The 16,996-nt window shown below is 43.0% G+C and overlaps 1 protein-coding gene and 2 non-coding genes across 3 annotated transcripts in view; all 3 read right to left on the bottom strand.

The window, feature by feature from the left end:
• Nucleotides 1-392: 392 nt before the first annotated feature.
• Nucleotides 393-16,996, bottom strand: part of KLHL6 (kelch like family member 6) — a 57,553-nt gene continuing 40,949 nt past the window's right edge. The window contains exons 4-7 of the mRNA XM_046003879.1: nt 12,625-12,862; nt 7,430-7,632; nt 5,604-5,817; nt 393-4,259 (exon numbers count right to left, since the gene is read on the bottom strand). Of these exons, the coding sequence (XP_045859835.1) occupies nt 3,958-4,259; nt 5,604-5,817; nt 7,430-7,632; nt 12,625-12,862 (957 nt within the window). The 3' untranslated portion in view covers nt 393-3,957. The remainder of the gene's footprint in view (nt 4,260-5,603; nt 5,818-7,429; nt 7,633-12,624; nt 12,863-16,996) is intronic.
• Nucleotides 6,744-6,847, bottom strand: LOC123941134. The gene has a single exon (XR_006818218.1). It is a non-coding gene; the product is annotated as a small nucleolar RNA U13 (small nucleolar RNA).
• On the bottom strand, nt 10,072-10,175 carry LOC123941133. Its single transcript, XR_006818217.1, has one exon. It is a non-coding gene; the product is annotated as a small nucleolar RNA U13 (small nucleolar RNA).

Raw genomic sequence — 16,996 nt, 5'->3', positions numbered from 1 at the left:
ATTAAGTGTCAGACCAGAAATCTGAAACCTAGAAGGGGGCCTCCTGTAAGGAGTAAGGCAGGCAGGATGAGAGTCCTACAGCTTGCAAGTGGGTTGGTAAAAGCATGCTCATACAGGCAATGAGACTTTAGGGAGGGAAAAGCTGTCTACTTTTTTGCCATTTTCTACACCACTTCTGATCAATTCTAGCTTATAACTTTATTGAAACCCTGTTGAACCAGCTGAAATGTTTTAAATTCCCACCTCCTAAATTAATTTCTATTCAGATATTACTTACTCATATTAAAACAAGCAAAAAAAATTTCACCTAGTAATTGTATACAATATTCCACACATTTTTGAATAAATACAAAATTTATTTGTATATTTATGTATAAACAATATCCTTAGTTTGATAGTTTAAAAAAATACAAATTCATGTAGCCAAAATGCTGAAAGGATTTGGTCAAGTTAGCATTGACATTTTTACCTATAAATATGAAACTGGTCAAAATTGGTTTTGCAAGAGCCACATCTGAGATATTTGTGGATTTCCATGAAGTTTGACTCTTCAGATTCTGAGATCTAATACAACACTCAAATCAGATATAAAGGGAAAAAATGATTTTGCAACCCCAAGGACCTCATATAAGAAATTCCAGCGATAGCTACTCACTTTGAAAATTCCGAGTACTTTTCTTATTCAAAATCAAGTAGGATTCGTAAATGACAACAGTACCTCAAGTGCTTTTATAAATAGCAAAGCTATAGTCTCACAGCTATAAGCAAACTGTATTTCTATTTCCCTGAGAGCACAGTTTGAGTTCAAGGGCAGTGTGTGAGCATGTGTGTTTCCTGAAGCCACTGATGGCAGAATGTGGTGAAGGCTAAGAAGAGGACATTTATCAGGTGAGCTTAGCTCCCTGTCCATTTCAGATCAGCTTTGGCAACCAGGGTCCTTTAACTTCTCCCACAGTTTCCATCCCATCACAGCCTCTGGGCCTCATTTTCTTTAGGTCCAGTAAAATAGGAGACCCAGCCAGGCAGCTCAGAGCCCCCTGCGCAACAAGTGGGTCTGGCTGCCAGTCCTGTTCGAACTTGTGCCTCTCTTCTGGAACCCCCTTGCCTGAACTAGCTGTTCCTTATCTCTTTTGCCTTTGAGAATGGAGTCATGCTCACAAAATCTAGAGACTATGGTATCATTTTCTAGACCTGTATCCTTAAACTTGACTTCCTCTTTCTCCTCCTAGCTCATCCTTTTCCTCCTGGCCAGGGAGGTCCCTCACACAACCTGCTTCCAGATCCAGTCTGCTGGGCCAAGAAGAGCCCCTTGCCCTGCCTCAGTCCGTGTAGCCCTTTGCCTCTGGCTCATCTGGCACCGACCTGCCTCTTCCCCCTGCTGGTGGGATGGGTTATGACAGCTACACAAACAAAATTTTTTGATTGACTTTTCATCTGCAAATGGAAATTAGAATTTAAGAGCCTCCATCAGGGCTGGCGCCTTAGAAGCTTAAATCCCAATATGCTTAGAAAGTTTCACCAAGTTACTTGAACTCTTTTCTTTCTCTAAAAGCTGCTGACTGGCAGCTTTAAGTATAGAACTCTGTACCGCCTTAACAGGTGTGACTGTCTGCCAACCCATGCCATTGTTGAGAATCTCTATTTCTTAAGGGTCAGGCACCTGAGATTTTACAAGTTGTCTGCATATCTGATGACATAAAAATCACATAGAATCCTTCCCTTGCCTTCATTTAAATATTCTGAACTAGTCCTGATACTTCGGTCCTGCAGTTAGAACCAGATTTATAAATCCCTTTCCCTAAATCCTAAATCCCTTTCCCAGAGTAGGGATGATTCACTGATGAGTGCAAAATTTGCTGATTGTTCTTATCAAAGGACTGCCATGACAAGGAACACTCTCTTTCTGAGGGGAGTTCTCTGCATATGCCACTGATGTTGTCATTGGATATCCATCTTGGAAGTTCTTCCTTGAAATGGTCTTGGGAAAATGATTTCTCCTGTAGCTCATAAATGGTTTCTGAAGGCGATCTCAAAGAAAGTCAAATATGTAAGCAATGGCCACATCACTGGCCCAAGAACACAGCTTTCCAAGATGCCCCTGGGAGGGCAATAAAGACATGGATGTAACCTCATAACTTCATATACATCCCATTTTTCTCTAACTTGATGAAAAGAAAAAATATAATGTTGACTAGTGGCCTGTTTACTAATTTACTGAGTGTTTTTTGGTCGGGGAGAATTTGTCTTATTCATTGGTGTCCCCGAGTCTTGACAAACAGAAAGAACTCCTTGAATATTTGCTAAATGGAACTAGATTAAATTGTTTTAGTTGAAATCTTCATTAAGGTTATTAGTGCTTATGAGTAAGTACATCACTTACTGTAATGTGTTCTATGACTCCACAAATGTGTGTGTATTTTCCCATCCTGCTTTTCAGAGCAGGGAGCTGAACCTAACCTGACCCCAAGGCACAGAATTTTTCACACGCCAACAAGCATTTATATTTATCCCCAGTGACATAAGTGTACATAGAAATCTCATCTGTAATGTTCCAAGTCTTTTTTTTCAGCTTTGAACTTTAGCTTCTAACCACAACTTTTCTATGAAAATTCAATTATCAACTCTAATACCTCTAACTTCCCAAACTATTCAGAAGTATGAGCACAGTCTGCCACATATGACATGAAATAAAACTCTGTAAAAAGATCTGAAATCGTATGATGAAAATAAAACACATTGGGTAATGCAGTTACTATGTTGTTACCATGGTTGTTGCTTTTTAAGTACAGCACATGAAACAGGATCTCTTGATCTGTTTCCCCAATTTGGAGATTAGAATGAATTTCCAGTGAGCTCATCTGAAAGCTCTCTCTTAGAGTGGACAGAGTCCATTCTTTGCGACCAAATTGTGCCAGCCTGATCCAAAAACCAAACAGAAGGGCTTCAAAGGATCCGGAAAACCAAGGTTCCAGGAAGGTGGAAACTCAGGGACATGGACTCAAATCTCAGTCTAAAAGGCAGAAAGTATATGGTTCAAGAAGAGTCAGTCATTCCTGCAATGGCCAGCAGGGAGGGAATTTTTACATTAAAAAAAAAAAAAAAGTAATCTGAGTCTCTGGAAAACCCTTTCTATACTGCAATATAGGTGTTGGGCATGAAGAGGCGAGGGCACTGGGCTGTGCTGAAGGTACAAGTCTGTCTGGCAAGGACAGTTCTGGTCTGAATGTACCTCTGTGATCCTAAGAAATAGAAGTTTTGATGGGGGAAAGTCTTTTATCTCTTTCTAAGCATATAGGTCTTCCCAGAGCCATCTCCCAGTCCTATCAGATAGAACAACATACAAGACACTCTTGACAAGGAGCCAAAGGCTCTAATAGAAGAAAAAAAGAAAAGGAAAAAAAAAAGAAACAACTTTATTTCCCTGCCCTTCTGAGTGAATCCTTTTAGCAAACTTGTCAGAACAAAAAATGAACCAGCTTTTGTTTGTTTTGTTTCCTACTCGGAGATAGACAACATGACAGAACGCCACTGACCTTGCAATGGAAAGAGCTGGGTTTAGATTCCTGGCTTAGCTACTTATAATCAGAGTCACCAGGGGCAAAGCTCTTAGCCTCTCAGAAACTCAGTTTCCTCAGCTGTAAAACTGAAGTGATCATACCCAGTCACCAGGTCGTTATGATGGTTAAATGAATTGATACACACAAGTGCCTGGCACAGAACCTGGCATGGGACAGGTGTGTCCTGAATGTTAAGTAGTCTTCTTCCTTCCTCCTGAGGTAGGTCACGCAAACATTCCTGGCTGCTCTCGAGTGTCCCAAAGCTGTGACTTCCAAAGAGCCCCCATGGGGAGCCCAGGTGTAGGGCCCATAGCTCAAGGCCAGCCTGCTGTCTTTAGTGGCATGAACGCGGGCAACAGGTGCAGAGGGCGGTCTCCCGGCACCTGGTGCCCTTGCACAGTCACACTGACACAGCTCCAGGCACGATCCTCCGGATGTGGGTGTAAGACTTCCTGATGGTGACACTGCCATGGTGTGACACCCCCCGGGGCAGGACGCACTCCTCTGTCAGTTTCTGGGCCTCAGGGTCCCAACACAGCACGGTGGCAATGACCTCGTTCTTCTCGTCCCTCCCCCCGGTGATGTAGAGCCGGTTGTTGCAGGGTGCGATGCCGCAGCTGGCCCTCTCGTGGCTGAGCTGGGTCACCAGGCACCAGCTGTCCTCCAGGGGGCTGTAGGCATACAGCGCTCTCATGGCCCCTCCTGAAGAGGAAGGGAAACACGGTGGGCATCTCACTCTTCTGGTTTTCTTCCCCTTTACCCACAAAAATCCCACTTCTGCTCAGTAAAATCTACCATCTTGCCAATAGAAAGGGTAGATTCATGGCTCTCCAGAAAGGTTGAATGGGTAGAAGGGGCAGTAGTCTTACACTGGCAACCCTTCAAAGAGCCCTTTAAACTCTGCAGTCAGGTGCTAATCAGGTGTTAAACGACAATTGGCTTCACATGGTGCCAAAATGTACCCTAAGACTGCTCCCTAGAAGAAATACCATCTTGTTCATTGGGTGCACTCAGCTCGTCATCCCAGCTCTGCCACATTTTTATTGTAATAATGATCCCTGAGACCAAGGTGATTTTAAGACACCAGAAGGACCATGGGCATAAAGCACCAGCAGAAGGCCTAGTGCACAGAAGCTATCAACACATGACCGTGACTAGAGGAGGTGGCATCTCTCTGTAGACTGAGCATGACCTGGCATACCAGTCCGAGTCACCACCTTAAGATGAACTTTGAAGTCATGAGACTGACCATACAGATACAGGAAACCTGAAGCAAGGGCGAGAAGGGCTTTTTCCTTAATCTCTTCCTGCATTTTGCCTCCAGGAAGCCTTCTCTGATTAGCTCTTATTTGCTGAAGTTACATATTTTTGGCATCTCCCTACATCAGTGACTCTCAATCGTGGCTGCACAGGAAAAATCACTTGCACATTCAAAACACCTTGCTCTGCTGGGCCAGCGTCCTCCCTCTCGTTCTGATATCATTGGTCTGGGGTAAGCTCCAGCAATGCATATCTCTGTAAAAAGCTCCCCAGGTGATTCTCATGAATAGTCAGGATTGAGATCCATCATTCTTAACAATTACATGCCTACTGTGGTCTGACCAGCCAGGCTTTCCTCTTGGCTAAATGTGACTTGTCAGAGCTCCCAAAGCAAGTGGAAAGAGTAAAATTCCCATGAACACAAAATAAGAAATGATGATAACTACCATTTATCGGTTACTTATCATATACACTGTGCACATTTCAATATCTGTACATTTGCTAGTGTTTACAATACATGTTGTTTCTGCAGCAGCTTCTGGCTCCTCCACTGGATCCCACTGTCAGTCTGCTTTGTATGTCCCCTAAAAGTGAGCTGTTTCTGCATCCAAGACTGGAAGGTAAATTCCACCAAGGCCTGGACCAATCGGTCTTTTCTTTTTTTTCAACCTCACCCACATCACCCAGGAATCTGAGATCCCAGGAGGGCCTCATCTGATCTCCTTGGGAGGCTGCCCACTTGGGTGGGGGGGACTCAGATAAATAAGATGCCATTCATTCACTTACCAACAACATAGATGCGGTCCCGGAAACTGACTGCATTGATGCATTTAGCCTCCACTGGCATGGATGACTTTAAACTCCATTTATTAGTTGAAGGGTCATAACACTGAGTCTTGTCTGTGGCCAATTTCCCATTGGGTCCTCCCCCAATCACATAGAGCTTCTTCTTATGGCTCGTGGCTGCGAAGGAACTGACATGGACAAGAAGGGGTGCAGCCTGCAGAGGCACAGGGCACCAGGAGAAGCTGTCAGTCACACAGCTACAGACTGCTCCCAGACTGCTGCAGTGGTTCACAGGACCCAGGCCAGGAGCCAAGGGATGCAAGTCTGGGTATCCTCTGCCTGAGGTCACAAGGCCTTTGGGCTTGACTCCCTCTGAGATGCAGAGAGGTCAAAGCAAGCATTTATCACCCTCCCTGAAAGCTCAGGGTGGGCTAGAACAGGCTGAGTTTCTTCCAAACTCCAGCTATCAGGTGAGGAAAGGTGTACATGGGAATAAGTGTTTATACAGATGAAACCAGCCAATGTTGGAGGAAAATGCTTTCTCAAACATGCGTACTTATATTCATTCATGTGTTCCTTCACTCAAAGAATATTCACTGAGCCTCCTATGTGCCAGGCATTGTCCTTATTGCTTCTATCTAGGAAGAAAAGCTGGTATAAGGGTTTCAGGTGGCCATAGGTAAGCAGACTCCCACTCTGGGGCAAAATGAAGATTTGGGGATTAAGCCAGACTTGTGCTCCCACCCTATGAACCCCACAGCACTTAAGGGGACTTCCCAGAGCCTCTTATCCACGGACATGGCCCTCATTAGTCATGGTGCAACTCCGTAACAGGACTTGAACAGTTGAGCAGATCTGGGGCACACCCCCATAAATATTAAGGGCTATACAGCAGATTTCAGGTTGACAGATCTTGGCTGGATGCCATGACGACCTGGCTACCTTTGCTTGTGCCCCTAATGACCAGGTTTTACACTTCCCCATGTGGAACATATTCTGACATATGATCTAATAAGGAGAAAGAAAATTTGAAATTGGGCATAACCTGGAAATACATGAAGTGAGATAGTATTATTATTATTATTATTATTGTAAAGACACTTAACATGAGATTTACTCTCTTGACAAATTTTTTTTCCACATGAGATCGGTAATGTGCCAAGGTCATAAAAAAGTTTGAGGGAGGCACATGTCACACAACAGTGTGAACATGCAATCATCACACTTATGAACTACAAAAGGATCTCTCTTAACACATTTTTAAGCATAAACTGCAGTATCATTATCTATAGCAGACCACCAGAGCTCATTCACCTTGTGTAACTGAAACTCTATGCCCATTAACTAGCAATGATAACACCTGAGATTGAATAGCTAAAGTCTTGCAAGCAGCATGTAAATTGTTCATCAATAGGCAAATAAATAAGGGCTAAGCTCTAAACACTACCTAATCACTTCGACTCAGTAAACAGTGTATTAAAGGGATCCCTGTATGCCCACTGTGGAGACAACAGGGCAGATGGCATCTGGGCAGAGAGCGACTCTGAGCTAAGACATGCCAACTGAGTTTAGGACCAAGTCTCCCCTCTACACTTGGGGTTCTTGCCCACACAGAGCTTCCCCACCTGGAAGGAAGTTGTTTCTGTGACCTGATCAGCAACGCTGAAGCAAAGGCTCCTTTCAGGAGAGAAGCTCAGAGCCACCAACAATGTTCTCAGTGGGAGCAGAGAGATCAGAAAGCCATATGCCTACATAGGCATATACTTTTTTTTTAAAAGCTTTGAAGTAGTAATACAAAGTCACTCATAGAAATAAATCTCTTATACCTCCGACCAGCAGTTATGGAAGGGGTCGTAAGTCTCCACATTGTTGATCCTCTGCAAGCCATCAAAACCTCCAATCACATAGACCTTGCCACCTAACACCACCATCTTATGCCTCCAGCGGCCTATATTCAAATACTCAATTTGAATCCATTTGTTGATTGAAGAATTATATTTCCAAACATCGTGTTGCGTTTCTTTGCCACCTAGAAGAGAAATAGAGCATTTAAGAAACCACTAGATGTGTCAGAAATACAGCTTCCTCCATAACTTCCCACAGTCCTTAAGAAGATGGTCTGGATCAGGAGACAGAGCCAACACAGGGGAATAGAGAGAGCCAGGATGAGGCTGAGGTGAATTGTGTACCAGACTGTGTCATGTGTCACCTCTGTGCTTTGAATTCAGAGAAGAAGTGGCTGAATGAGTTGGGTCCAGAGAAGTCTTCAGGGAAGTGGCACCAAATCCACATAGGTAGGAGGGGCCAGCAGGTGCCTGGACTCCATGTCTGTGCAGCCAAGGGGCAGAAAGTAAGGCAGGTCAGGTGAGGTTGGACTTTTGCCATTAGGGACTGTAGGGCCTTGACCAGCTGCTAAATTAGAAGGCACCTTAAGTTTTGTTTGCTTACTTATTTAGACAAATACAAACCTGGAAAAATCACCAAAAAATCTTACGAAATTGTCTCAGTTCAAATCTCTGATCTATTAAAAAAAAACATAGTGGGATTTGTCCTATTGTTCAATAATTTTTATTAAAAAAGAATGAGATGCTCACAATAGGTAATTTGAGAATGAGCTGGTAAATATTTTCTTCAAGACCACTCTCTTAAACTGAAAATACATAATTCAGCTAGGGTGAGAGAGCAAGACAAAGGGGAACTGACTCTTTTGGTGACTTTAATATTCTATCAGCTTTGTGTTTCCATTCCTTATCAGCACAGAGTACCACCAACTCCTCAAAGCAAAGATGTACTTTTCAGACTTATAAATGTGCACTAGTGAGGCAATATGTATCCCTGATGATGCTCTGTCCTGGGTAAGTGTTTCTCCAGGGAAGAGCGAGAAGTGAAACTTCTAAGTCAAGAGCACACACTCTGAATTTTTATAGGTGTTGCCAAAGAGCCTTGCACAGCTGTCCTGGTTGACCTACCCGTCTCCTATCCACGACATATATTAAGAGCGTTTTTTTTGTTTGTTTCGTTGTACACGCTGATGGAGAAAAGTAATGTCATAGTTTGTTTTTTCCTGGCTGCTCAGGAGATCGATCTTCTTCCTCTTCCATGAATTTTTTTGTTCATATAGTTTAGCCATTTTTTCTTGGGTTGTATACCTTTTAGAGGTCTCTATTCAAAACACTGTGTATGACATTGATCCCATTTAGGTAGTGTCAAAAGTTATAAAAGAGGGGCGCCTAGGTGGCTCTTTGGTTAAGAGTCCGACTCTTGATTTTTGACTCAGGTCCTGGGCCAAGGGTCATAGGGTGGAGCTCCGCATTGGATTCCACACTCAGCGAGGAGTCTGTCTGAGATTCTCTCTCTCTGCCCCTCTCCCCTCACACATGCACACACACACACTCTCTCAAATAAATAAAATATTTTTAAAAAGAGTTATAAAATAACTATATGCTTTCAAAGAAATGCATGTATACTATATTGAAAAGAAGAAAAATTTATGATTTTTACTGCAAGATCTAATTAAGTGGGAAGCATATCATGCGCATAGATGAGAAGACAGGTTATTGCAAAAATGTCAACCCTCCCTGAGTTAATTGATGCATTCAGTGCCTTTGGAAATTTTCAGGGAACTTGAAGAGATCATTCTAAATTTCATCTGGAAGAGTAAATTTGGAAAAATTTCTAAGAAACTTTGGGAAAAGAATGAATTAAGAAGGCTTTCATAGCAAATACCAAAATATACTAAAAAGCTATGATAATGAAACACAGTGATATTGGCATAACATGAGACAAACTGACCAATGAAAAACAAGAATACAGAAGAGATTGAAAGATATAAGGATCATTAAATAAATGGTAGTAGAACAATTGGCTATTTGGAGAAAAATTAAATTAGATCCTTCTTTCACATTGGTGAAAATAAAATTCAAAAGTAAATGTTTTATAAAAATAACTGGAGAGTATATAGAAGATGTTGATGATCTTGGGGTGGGGAGGGGCTTTCTAAGCATGTCATGAATGAAACATAGAATCACATAGGAAAGAAAGTTACTACATACAATATAAATCAAAGTTCAAAGAAAATCATAGTCTGAGGGAAACTATTCGCAATACAAACAGCAAAGCATATATAATAAGAGCTCCAAAAAATTAACAAAAAGGCAAACTACCAATAGAAAGACAAAGGGTAGGAATAGATAATTTTTTAAAAAAATAAAGTGTTAGCTAAAAAAAATAAAGTGTTAGCTAATAAATATATGAAAATGTGCTACCATCATTAATGAATTAATTACTGAATTAATGAATTAAATATTCTAGGCTATTAAAAATGTAAATTGATAATAAAAAATGTTAGCAAGGATGTAGAAAATGGGCACTGTTCAACATTGGCTGAACTGTAAATTGGTACAAACTTTCTGGAGCACAATTTAACAATATCTACAAAAATTCTAAATTGATATATCTTTTTTTTTTACATCAGATGGGTAATGTGCCATGGTCATAAAAAGGTTTAAGGGAGGCACATGTCACACAATAGCATGAACACCCAATCATCACGCTTACAAACTACAAAAGGATCCCTAAATTGACATGTCTTATGACCACCTCCAGGAATCTCTCCAAACAGCAGCACAAGTTCTTAAATATATGTGTATTAAAATACCTATTGTGGGGCACCTGTGTGGCTCAGTTGTTTGAGTGCCTGACTCTTGATTTTGGTTCAGGTCATGATCTCCAAGTCATGGGTTTGAGCCTTGTGTGGGGCTATGTGCTCAGTGTGGAGTCTGCTTGTCCCTCTCCCTCTTTCTGTTCTTCCCCCCACCTCTAAAATATATAAATAAAATCCTTGAAATAATAAAATAAAATGCCTATTGCAGTATTTTTTTCCAGTGGGAAAATAAAAGCTAAAAAAAAAACTGTTTCATTCACTCAATAGACTTAATCCATAATTAAGATTCATTATATAGATATGTAATTATGTCCAAAATAAATCATTAATTGAAGTGACTTAACTGTGTGTAACAAGCATGCCTTCGTGCACTGCTTGTACCATTTTTCAACAGACAACAACAAATCCAAGTGAAGGAAAGGACAAACTGTAGAATAAAACATGTATAGCATATATAGCATATGTGACATAGACTACGATGCCAAACCTGTCTTTCCTCCTGTGCACGCAGCTAAACTACATTTCCTAGCCCCCCTCCATGGGGGCAGGTGGTGCAGCAGGGAATGTGGCTAGTTCTTGTCCATAGAATGTAAGCAGATTGATGCCTGCCATCCACGCTGAGGCTGTTATGAGCAGGTGTGCCTTCTCAACTCGTTCAGTATCTCCCTCTTCCTGAATTGCATCAACCTTGAAGGCCATGTATGGAAAACAGCAGCATCACCAGATGGAAGGAGCCTAGGTCTCTGAATGAGTGAGTGAAGCAGGTCCACTCTCCTCACGTACAATTACAATAATTCATTGAGATTTCGCATTTGTGACAGCAATTAGCATTAGCTTACTCTAAACCAATATAAAATTATTTTTGTAAAAAAGTTAAAACATGTAAGATGGTAATGGCACAGAGAAACTGCCATATTTTACTTTATACTCTCTATATTATTTGAATCTTCAACAGCAATCAAAAAATATTTCTATAGTGGGCCTGGGTGGCTCAGATTGTTAAGCCTCTGCCTTTGGCTCAGGTCATGATCCCAGAGTCCTGGGATAGAGTCCCACATCTGGCTCCCTGCTCAGCGAGGAGCATGCTTCTCCCTCTCCCTCTGCTGCTCCCTTGCTTGTGCGCTCTCTCTTTCTCTGTGTCAAATAAATAAGATCTTAAAAAAATTATTTCTATAAGATAAACAAAAGTTACCACGTAACCTATGATATTAACATCCTCAGGGAAGAACTGATGTGACTTTGATTTTGGAGGATACTGGTTCTGGGAAGAAGCTCTTCCACAAATACAGATTAGAGAAAGCCACGAAGAAAGGACAAGGGATGCTTGCCTCCTCCCCAGGAGCCCCAAGAAGAGCTGGGGAGAGCATGGGACTCAGAAAACCTGGTTGAGACCCTGCCTGATGTTTACCAGTGTGTGACCTGTCTTCAGATACATTCCATAACCCTTCAGAGCCTGCATTTTCTCCATTTGTAAACTGGAGATTAAAATCACCTACATTAGAGAGTTGATGTGAGAGGAAAATGATTAAATACCACCAAAGTGTAAATTCACCTACTGTGCTGTAAAGATGATTGAGACTTTGTCACTTAATAAATATATATTAAGCATTTACTAGTAGCCAGGCGCAGGGCTAGGTACTGGCAATATAGTATTGACTCTCCTGGAATTCAAGGACTAATGGGAGTCAGCAGCAGTGTAATTGTATATAAGCAAGTAATTTAAAAGTGAGAAATGGCAAAGTATTGTGTGCTACTGGAGCATCTAAAAGTACGACAATTGGGGCATCTGGGTGACTCAGTCAGTTAAGCATCGCCATCGGCTCAGGTCATGATCCCAGGGTCCTGGGATCGAGCCCTGCACTGGTCTCCCTGTTCTGTGGGAAGCCTGTTTCTCCCTCTCCCATTCCCCCTGCTTGTGTTTCCTCTCTCACTGTGTGTGTCTCTGTCAAATACATTTTTTAAAAATCTTTAAAAGTATAACAATAAATTTGAGGTGAACGTTCAGGTTTGGGGAGAATAGCAGACATTTTTATTCATTACCCAGTGCTCAGCTCAGTGTCATACACCTCTAGCAAATACAAAATAAGCTCTATTATCACTTTCCTTCTTCCTTTCCATGAAGGACCGGACCTGTCTGCTGCTTCCCCAGATCCTAGTACAACTGCTCACAGGTTAGCCTCCATTAAGTAAGAATGTGCTTTCCAGGATAAGATCACCTAAGCTCCTCGTTTCCACGTGCTGACCCTGTCAGAGCTAGATCATCACCATTCATAGTAATCCTTCTAAGTCGGTTGCCTGGCTCTCACTCAGGAAATACATAGTGCCCTTGGGGACCTGCTTTGGCATCATCAGGCTTACCTGAGATGTAGACCTCATTTTTTAATGTCACGCATGCAAACTCCACCCACTTCTTATTCTCACTGTCCAGTTCATGCTCCGTCATGGGGAGCTTGGCCACCTCCAGGCGGCTGCGCCGCAGGGGGTCCAGGCAGGTAACCTCCGCCACAAACCGTTCATCCTTCGTGCAGCCACCAATGATCATGAATACCTCAGACTGAAACTCATGCATCCTGGGCTTGGTGCGTTCCGAAATGATCTGGAAAACCAATGGGAGTACGTAAAGGCAGGATGACACAGAGGTTCAGAGCCCAGGCTATGGAGCCAGACCAAGCAGAGCCCAGTTCCCAACGCTGCCACCATGTGACCTCACCTTGAGCCTCAGCTCCATCATCCGTGTAATGGAGACTTGAGCCGTAATTACCTCATAGGTCTGTGGTGAGGATGAAATGGTATCACATATGCAGTGTGCCGGGCCTGGAAGGGGCCCAGTATATATTAAATACTCAACAAAGGTTACCTATTGTTGCTTTAGCTGCTATCTTAAGAAGTCCAAGTCCATTTACCATCAAAAGCACTTCACCCTTCCTGCCCAGTCTGAAAGTTTGAACCCTGGAATTTCATTTCTGGCCACCTTCTTCCACTCCCAGTTTCAATTTCTTACTGATATCCCAGACTTTTCTCACCACCAGACCTCTTCTGAAAGAGAAGTCCTGATGGTAGGCAGACAAGAGCACTTGAAGACTTAGGGGGAAAGTCTCAAACAGGAGCATGGTGTGGGCAGGGACACTGGAGGACTGGGTCCTAACATCAAAGATATGACGCTTCAGAGCCCTGAACAAGCAAAAAAAAAAAAAAAAAAAAAAAAAAAAAAAAAAAAATCCACACCACAGACACTTGAACCCAGCTGAAAGAACAGAGGTTTGAAAGTCAAATACACCAGAGTTTAGTCCTGGTTTCACCACCTGTGACTTTGTGACCTTGGAGAAGCAACACAATTTCCATAAATACCTGAGATCACTTCTGTGTCACCTAGTCATTGTGAGCATTCATGCAGTTGTGATGTAGAGAAATGAGCAGAGCACCTGGCATAGGCACAGCCCTTACCAGTCATGGCAGGAGGAGCAGCTAGAGGTGCCATATCGGCATTACTGGGGAAAAGGGAGAGCTGCCCTCTTCCTGGTTCCATCCATTGCCTGGGCTCAGTGGGGCAGGTTCTGCAACCTAGGCTAATAGGAGACGGAAAGGCAGCACCCATTTCTCAATGACCAAAGCAGCCTGCAAGGTCAGGCTGACCTCACACAGGCTATGACACTTCAATTTTGACCACAGGTGTGACAAACAAGCTACAGTAGCAAAAACTGCCCCCTCAAGTGGCGAACTAGAGGTTCAATGGTCACAAATAAGCAAACCAAACAAAGTAAGAGACTGGTTTTCTGTACCAAAGAGTCAGATACAGTAAATTTTTCATACTCAATTCATGGCCATAAAGTGTGTCGCAGGGCTCTCCTTTGGAGGTCGGCAGAAAGAAGTGGGGGATGTCTGGGGCAATGGGCAGAATCTGAGGGCACTGAAAGTGGAAAAGTCAGCTAGGATAAGGGTGGGAGGGGTGGTCCTGGGAACTTGGAGGCACTGTGAGAAACCAAGTTGGCAGGACAGAATCTGAGCAATGAGTCGGCACCAAAGACAAATTTTGCCACTGTCATTTTCTTTCCCACTATCTGCCCTGCTTCATGTCCCTAAATCTCCCCTCCCCACAGTTGAGATGCACTCCAGCACCAATTCTGGTCCTTTCAAAAGAATTAGGGACTGCGGAGCAATGCTTAGATGATAGCACTAGCTTCCCAGAATTGGTCCCTGTATGACGTTTATTCTAGTTCTGAAAGCCAGACCTCGGCCTTCCTCTGAAGGACCTGTCTTCTTCACAGTGGCTGCTCTCTTGCCTCAATTGCCGGTTGGCCTGTACGGGACTGGACTAGCTGTGATCTTACTCCTGATTCCCAGCCTGGCACCCTATTCCTGAGTCCAAGGCTGTGGAAGACTCTGCTCCCATTGACTGAAAACTCTGCATTCCTGCTATCTGGATCCTCCCATAATATCTGTCCTTGATTTCCCATACCACTTCCCCATCCACCTACCCTTTAAGTCACAGGCATTATTTGTAATGTCCCTTGGTCCTTTCTTCCAAGAAGTCATTCTTGACTTTCTACACATGTTCCCACAGTCCTGAATTCCCCTATCACAACACTTTTCCTACTTCTTTGTAATTTACTATAAGGTCCCTGATGGCAGAAACAGCCCTTATTCTCCAATAGATCCTCAGCATCAAGAATAGTGCTTGGAGGTTGTGGGATTCTATGAATACTTGCTGAATGAATGAATGAGTGAATGAATGAATGAATGAGTTAGGTAACCCAGGACCCAATACAGACTTTTTTCCAGTCTAGATCACCATTGTCTAGATCACCATTGTCTAAATCACCAGTTTCCACACCCAATACAGACTTTTTTCCAGTCTAGATCACCATTATCTAGATCACCAGTTTCCACAGTGGCACCCAGCAATCCCTACCTCAGGGTATTTACATCTTATGTTGTTCCCACACATTGTTCCAGAGTTGGCCTCTATGCCAGCAGAACACAGCAGAGGAGATGATTTATCAGTGCTGAAACTAGGTTTTAAAAAGCACTACAGCTTTCAGGGTGCCTGGGTGGCTCAGCGGGTTAAATCCTCTACCTTTGGCTTAGGTCATGATCCCAGGATCCTGGGACCAAGCCCCGCATCGGGTTCTCTGTTCAGCAGGGAGCCTTCTTCCTCCCCTCTCTCTGCCTGCTTCTATGCCTGATTGTGATCTCCGTCAAATAAATAAATAAAATCTTTTAAAAAAATAAAATAAAAAGCACTACAGCTTTCATCTTGATGGATCTCTCAGTCTTTCTGGGACCATTTGCTCTGGAGAAGCCAGCTGCTGTGGAGAGGCCCACGAGGTAAGAAACTGAGGCTTCCAGCCAACAGCCAGCAAGGAACTGACACCTGTCAACAATCCTGTGAGTGAGCCTGGAATTTGATCCTCCAACCCTGTTTGAGCTTTGAGATGACTGTAGCCTCTGCCAACAGCTTGACTACAGCTTCATGAGAGACTCTGGGCCAGAACTGCCCAAATAAACCATGCATAGATTCCTGTGAGCTGTGAGAGAATAAATGTTTATTGCCTTAAAGTTTGGGGACAATTTGTTACACAAAAATAGATAACTAATCCAACCATCTAGTTGATGGCATTGTTAGGTATTAAGACCCACCTTATCACTTGGCACCACAGAACTTCTAAGTGGTGGCACTATTATCAAACTGTAAATTGAGCTACATTTGACAAAATATTAACCCCAAAGGCATCATGACAAGGCCAGTCTTGAAGTCAGAGATGTGCAAGTTTGTTGCAGACACACAAGGGTTTGCCAGTGAATCACATGCAACAATTAGGCCTAACTAGTTTCTTTTCAGATTGTTAAAAATAGAACAAACTGTTGCACCTTGTTGACTATTCATTAACAAGGCCTATACTAGGGGACCAGCAGAAGAGACCATGTTGCATTAACAAAGCTGTCCTCAGGGGTGAGCCTCTGCCTCACTCAGGAGTGAGAGACACCACGCATGCCAGAGCAGCTTTGGGTATAAATCAAGGTGGTCGCTAGACATTTAGGAGGCAGTGAAATAAAGGGGAAACTATCTCTGCCACCAAAGACTTCTCTCTATGAAGGTACTAGCTACCACTCCCAAATCGAATGCAGATTGATATCTGCTTTTAGGGTTCCAAAATATCCCACTGTTTTCCACCTCCCCAAACTTAGAGGAGGAGTAAGGTTAAAAGGGAGAGATGATGATAGGATAAGAAGGGCTTAAGTTTGGAAAAGGAAGGTTAAGGGGATAACTGTGTTCAAAGAGTAGCCTCCAGACTTAGACCACTATTATCAGGAGGAAACCCAGGATCATTCAAGTAGTGAGCAGACAGGGAGTTTCAAGGAATGAACTGGTAATTGACACCCCAATTCAAAGATCACAATGGTTGGTTGGTTCAGTTACCCAGACTGTAAAATAGGAATGAGAAAGTGCCCTGAGGAGGATTGGGGAAAAGGAGCAACCCTTGGACACAATGAAAAGAGAAATCTGGAATGCCTGGGTAGCTCAGTCAGTTAAGCATCTGCCTTTGGCTCCGGTCATGATCCCAGGATGCTGGGATCGAATCCTGCCTACATCAGGCTCCTTGCTAAGTGGGGAGCCTGCTTCTCCCTCTGCCTGCTTTGCCTGCTCTGCCTGCCACTGCCCCTGCTTGTGCTCTCTCTCTCTCTCTCTCTCTGACAAATAAAATCTAAAAGAAAAGAAAAGAAAAAGAAA

This window comes from Meles meles, chromosome 4, assembly GCF_922984935.1.
Source record: "Meles meles chromosome 4, mMelMel3.1 paternal haplotype, whole genome shotgun sequence".
Taxonomy (NCBI): Eukaryota; Metazoa; Chordata; class Mammalia; order Carnivora; family Mustelidae; genus Meles; species Meles meles.
Note: the sequence above shows the minus strand (reverse complement) of the source record. Positions and strands in the feature narration are given on the sequence as shown.